Consider the following 6,094-nt stretch of genomic DNA (forward strand, 5'->3'; position numbering starts at 1 on the left):
TTAAATTCCAGTATATTGCTAACACTGGTAGCTTGATTTATTCTCAAAGCTTCGAAGTCTATTCTCAAAATGCAAAAAAACAACAACAAAAAAAGATGTTCCTGCTCTGATTTTCTTTATTATATTACAGATAATGTTATTATAATATTTTATTTTACCTGGCACTAATACTGAAAATCCAACTTTATTCTCCGTATTTCGACTTTATTCTCAAAATGTTAAAAAACAAAACAAAAAAAAACAACTCCCTCATCTGATTTATTTTCTTTATTATATTACAGATTATTATAATATTATTTTATTATGCCTGGCACTAAGACCTTAAATTCAACCTTATTCTCCACATTTTGACTTTATTCTCAAAATGTAAAAAAATAAAATAAAATAAATAAAAAACAAAAAAAGAAAACTTCTTCCTCTGATATATTTTCTTTATTATATTACAGATTATTATTATATTATTTTCTTATGCCTGGAACTAAAACTGAAAGTTAAATCTTATTCTCCGCATTTGGGCTTTATTCTCAAATGCAATAAAAGAAAAGAAAAGAAAAGAAAATGAAATGAAAAAAGAAAAAAAGAAAACTTCTTCCTCTGATATATTTTCTTTATTATATTACAGATTATTATTATTATTATATTATTTTCTTATGCCTGGCACTAATACTGAAAGTCCAACCTTATTTTCGAAATGTAAAATAAATAAAAACATTTCCTCCTGTAATTTCCCCCTTGTGCCTGGCCCTATTACTCTTACTCTTCCATAGTTGTTTAATCTGATCAACAGCCCCTAAATTAATTAAAAAAAAGAAAGAAAAATATAAAATACACATAAACTAAATATCTAAAATAAGATGAATTTTAATTAGCATAAAAACTCTTAATTAATGGTGATTTTTTTCCCCTTATAAATGAATTCACGTGGATGGTATAAATCAATCAGAGTGAGAGCTCTGTGCTCCTCCTCTCAGGTGATGAAGTCATCCACCTGTCTCCAAGTGAGCTACCTGTCTACCTGTCAGCTCCTCAGGTTGGCAGCAGCAGCCACGTGTCACGTGACTGGTTGTTGAGCAGTTTTGAGGAAACCGGCAACTTTCCTCTCGAGCTCCAGGAAACAACAACAATAACTTTTTCACTAAACTACCTGAGCTTTAAACTCACCTTTCAGTCATTATGGATAAATTAAAGTCGGTTCTGAGCGGTGAGGAGGCGCGCAGAGATGACCGAACCGTCATGCAGGTAAAACTAAACAACTCATCACCTGAGATATTAATTAATAATAAAATATAAACTCTATTAACTCAGACTGTGAATCAGAATCAGAATGGTGTATTGCCAGGTGTAAGAGGTATACACTAGGAATTTGCTTTGGTTTTGTTGGTGCAAGTCAAACAGTATAATAACAAAAGAATAGATTAAAACGTTAGAATAAAATAAGAATTAAAAAAATTGAATTTCTACCAATATACAATATACAAAATAAGCTATAAACAAAAATAAACATGATATAAACAGATAGAAAAGGAAGAATGAAGCCTCGACTCTCACCTGAGATATTAATTAATAATTCAATGTCATTTCTGTTAACTCAGACTGTGAATGAAGCCTCGACTCTTGGCTGGGGGACTCGTGTGAAGGGATTCGTCGCCTGTTTCGTGGTGGGGGGCGTGTGCACACTTCTGGTAAGGATCTGTCAATAATAATAAACTATGTAATGTATTATAAAGTATTCTAATCTGCTTTAATGCTGCAACACAAGCAGGAAGAAGAGGCAGCAGCAGGGAGAGGTGATGTGGTCCTACTGGTTCTACTGGCTCTGAGGAATGTTGAAGATGTTCATTCATTCACTGACTGAGCAGCCTTTAAACTACCAGCTGCAGCTATTAGAGATGAAACCTGCTGTTAATAGTCTGTCTTTGTGTGTTAATAATCTGTCTTTGTGTGTGTGTTGCAGGGAGTGTGCATGCTCTTCATCCCCAGGATCGGACTCACCCTCTTCATTGTTTTCTACACTTGTGGAAACATCTGTACTCTGTGCAGGTCAGTATCCACAACTACTAAGATTGAAGCAGGTGATGATGAAAATGTGATGGTTTTATGTTAAAGGGACTGTTTGTAACTTTCAGAAATGTCTTGTTAACAGCGACACCTGTGGCCGTTAAGTCAACTAAAGTCAGCGTCCTGTTGTTCACGCTTGCTCGCTCTAAATAGACATGATCGAGCATCGCTCAACACAGTGAGGCGACACACGTCAGCTAAAAGCACAATATCACTCTATATTTCAGCTGCTTGGCAGTAATGTTAGCTGACCAGACGAAGGTCTCTCCATGAATCAATGCTGATCCTAGTGTTGGCTTTTCCCGCCTCAGCCTCCCGACCGCGGCCGGAGGGAACGGGGGAGATGCCGGAGTTTTGGTCGGAGACGATAACGTTTCTCTCTGCGGAGCCCCGTCACTTCACAAGACACGGGAAACCTCTGTTGGTCTGGAGGAGCTGCAGCAGTTATTTCTGCACAAACGTCCACTGAACATTCACTAGATATTCTCAGAGCTAAACTAACTCTTCTGCAGTGTGGAGTGAGCAGCATGCACGTGAGCGTGGGGCGAGCTGAGTGAAGGCAGGCAGAGAAGCAGAGGAGCAGAGGAGCAGAGACTCCGGTCCTGGAGACCAAAGCTACGGTCTCCCCCGCGTCCTCCGACCGCGGCCAACACTGTTTAACAGACGGGCTTCACTAGATACAACCAAGAGGCTTTGGTGCTTCACTGTAGTTTGTGTTGGAGTCTGAGTCTGAACAGCGTAGCGACACGCGAGCGCGCATATGCGAGATCGCATGGGACACCGACCCGGGTGATTTATACGTGTGAAAAGTTACAAACAGTCCCTTTAAGAAAAATTACTACAACAACCCAAACCATAACAAATAAAATGATATGTACTTATAAAAACAGATAGTAACTGTAAATGAAAAAGAAGTGTTAAAAAAACTAAAACTAAAACTAATAAAGATAATAATAATAATAATAATAATAATAATAAATTAGAAAAATAAAAATATATATAAATAATATAAATAAAATAACAACTAAAATAAATGTAAATTAAAACAGTATTTTACTATCGAATAATATATTATAAAATTATATAATAATAATAATAATAATAATAAAAACAACTATAATAATAATAATAATAAAATGTATTTAAAAAATATATAAGAAATATAAATAAAATAAATACTATAATAAATGTAAATCAAAACAATATTTTACTGTAGAATAATATATTTATTATATGTATATATATATGTATATATATATATATAATAATAAAACAATGATAATAAATAATTATAATAATAATAATAATAATAGCAACAATAAAATAATAATAAATTAATAATAAATAAATAAATTCACTCACCTACTCATTCTTAATTTTTTTTATGATCCCGTCCAACAGCACCATGTTTCTGATGGGTCCAATGAAGCAGGTGAAAAGGATGTGTGACAAAACGAGAGCTCTGGCCACCACGATTATGATTGTAAGTACACAAACCAAATTTATGATTATTTCCTTTTACTCTAAAGGGAAGTTAATAAGGAAAATATGATGACGCTATGATTACATGTTGTCCCATTGTTTGCTATAGACGTGCCTTGTGTTGACTCTCTGCGCTGCCTTCTGGGTGAGTTTGGAGTTAATGATCAACCCTAATTAATAAATAACATGATACAGTATTGATTAGGTCTGATCTTGTGTTTTTATTACAGTGGAAGAACTTTGGACTCGCTTTGTTATTTTGCATCTTGCAAATCTTGTCGTTTACCTGGTGAGTCACGATTTCTCCTCGTGGATTTCACTCTGAAATTATTTATTATTATTATTATTGTTATTAATAATAACAATAATAAAATATGTATTATTAATAGTAATAATAAAATAATAATAATAATAATAATAATGATAATAAATGTAATAATTTGTGACATAAAATGTGTTTTGTTTGCAGGTACAGTCTGTCCTACATCCCGTTTATCAGGTTTGTTATATTTAAACATTCAAATCAGCTGCAGAAATGTTCAGAATCAAAATGCCATTCATACTTCATACTCTATCTGGATGTCTGATTTATGTGATTACTTTGCAGGGATGCGATACTGAAGCTGGTGTCGATGTGCATTAAGTGAGCCCGTCTGTGTTCGGACGGTTTCCGGCTGGATGAAGTTATTTTTTATAAAGAGGAAGGTCTCTTCTCCTCAGAGAGTCTGAGACGCTTCCTGTTTTATCTCCACAGATGTTTATTTTTTCTTGTTTGTGCTTCGTTCATTGAGCTGATTGGTTTGTTGGTATGTATTGATCACTTATACCAGTTTTAATGAGTGCGGGCTTGATTTTGTAATATGTGTAAATATTTGTAATAAATGAATGTTTTTTGTAAATCAATGCACGACCGCCTCATTATTTCCATTACTGAGAGGAGTTGATGTGTACAGTAAGTGTAGTCGACTGGCAGCCTGAACACCTGAGCCAGAAAGATCAGAGAGGAGTAATATGAAGGCTTCAGATTAGAGCTGCAATTAATCAATAATCATTTAGTCTATGAAACATCAAAAAATGTCCATCATAAACACAGAACCAAACATGACACCTTCAAACGTCTCATTTTGTTCGACCAAAATATATTCAGTTAACAATGAAATATGACAAAGTAAAGCAGGAAATCCTCTCATTTGAGAGGCTGGAATCACAGAATATTAAAAAATGAATGAAACGAATAATTAATTATCAAAATAGTTGCCAATTATTTCTCGGTCGATCGACTAATCGTTTCAGCTTTATTTCAGATGGCGTAAAAGTGACAAGTGTGTCTGAAATAAAGTTATTCAAAATGCGTTCCTGAAAGATTTGGTGCCTAAAATCTGTTTTTGTTCCTTTTTATTTTCTATTTTCTAGATGAATGCCTGTGCAGAAATATTAATATATAATCTGGTTCTGGTTAACATTGTATATAAAGATGTGTCATTTTTTTAGCCTTCAAGTATAATTAGATTAATTTGTTTGATTTGTTTAATATGCTGCTGCTTGTCTTGGCCAGGACACTCTTGTGAAGGAGATTAATCGTAATGAGGGAATAAATTAAATTAAATTAAATTAAATTGAATTAAATTGAATTAAATTAAAGTATATAGAATTTATATTAACATTATATTCATTTATATTTATTATTTATTTGGGTATATTTATTTATATTTATATCCGATGCTACTGCCTATTATTTTTTAGTGGTGTGTGGTGTGTGTGTGTGTGCATGTGTGTGTGTGAGATTTTCTGCTAATCAGCACTACATGATTTATTTAAGGCACATCTGCTAATTTACTTTGCACGGCAACGGGATTCTCAAAAATGAGAGGATAAAAAATGATGATGATATAATAATAATAATAATAATAATAAATTAGAAAAATAAAATATATAAAAACATAAATTAAATAAAGACTATAATAAATGTAAATCAAAACTATATTTTACTTTAAAATAATATATTGTGAAATTTTATAATAATAATAATAATAATATGAATTCTAATAAAATAAATATAAATTCATAAAAATAAATAAATTAATATAGTCTTATTATTATTTATTTATGCATTTCTTTTTTGTTCCTTCAATTATTTTCTACCCCCTCTTTTATTTTTGTTATTATATATATATTTTTTATCTTTCCTATCCAATTGTGCCTTGTATGTTAGAAGTATTGAGTTTAGATTACAATGCCTTAATGTTTGTAAATTAATTTTCTTCAATAAAAAAAAGCTTCTTTACTTCAGTGTTTGGTTCTTTAAAAGAAATTTAAAACAGGCGCGCGCCTTTTCCCACAGTGTCACGTGACCCAACCCGGAAGTGCAGTCTGACTTTAACAACACAGGAGTAGTCTCTGCATGTCTGTTCATGTCTGTCTTCAGTCGTCTCTGCATGTCTCTCTCTGAGCTGAGACAGTTTAGTCTTCAGTCGTCTCTGCATGTCTCTCTCTGAGCTGAGACAGTTTAGTCTTCAGTAGTCTCTGCATGTCTCTCTCTGAGCTGGAGACAGTT

At 32.9% G+C, this 6,094-nt stretch overlaps 1 protein-coding gene across 1 annotated transcript; it reads left to right on the forward strand.

Moving 5' to 3' along the window:
* Positions 1 to 1,028: 1,028 nt before the first annotated feature.
* On the forward strand, positions 1,029 to 4,447 carry sft2d2a (SFT2 domain containing 2a). The gene is made up of 8 exons (XM_074636971.1): positions 1,029 to 1,239; positions 1,593 to 1,682; positions 1,955 to 2,040; positions 3,460 to 3,541; positions 3,650 to 3,685; positions 3,771 to 3,829; positions 4,010 to 4,039; positions 4,148 to 4,447. Exons 1-8 carry the CDS (start codon positions 1,174 to 1,176, stop codon positions 4,185 to 4,187), a joined length of 489 nt encoding a protein of 162 aa, XP_074493072.1. The 5' UTR covers positions 1,029 to 1,173; the 3' UTR covers positions 4,188 to 4,447.
* The last annotated feature ends 1,647 nt before the right edge of the window (positions 4,448 to 6,094 follow it).

The sequence above is a fragment of the Sebastes fasciatus genome, chromosome 5, assembly GCF_043250625.1.
Source record: "Sebastes fasciatus isolate fSebFas1 chromosome 5, fSebFas1.pri, whole genome shotgun sequence".
Taxonomy (NCBI): domain Eukaryota; kingdom Metazoa; phylum Chordata; class Actinopteri; order Perciformes; family Sebastidae; genus Sebastes; species Sebastes fasciatus.

Coding starts and splice junctions, on each gene's coding strand:
- sft2d2a (XM_074636971.1), top strand. CDS start 1,174: ATGGATAAATTAAAGTCGGTTCTGAGCGGTGAGGAGGCGCGCAGAGAT. Junction 2,041..3,459: donor AACATCTGTACTCTGTGCAG/GTCAGTATCCAC, acceptor CCCGTCCAACAG/CACCATGTTTCTGATGGGTC. Junction 4,040..4,147: donor TCCTACATCCCGTTTATCAG/GTTTGTTATATT, acceptor ATTACTTTGCAG/GGATGCGATACTGAAGCTGG.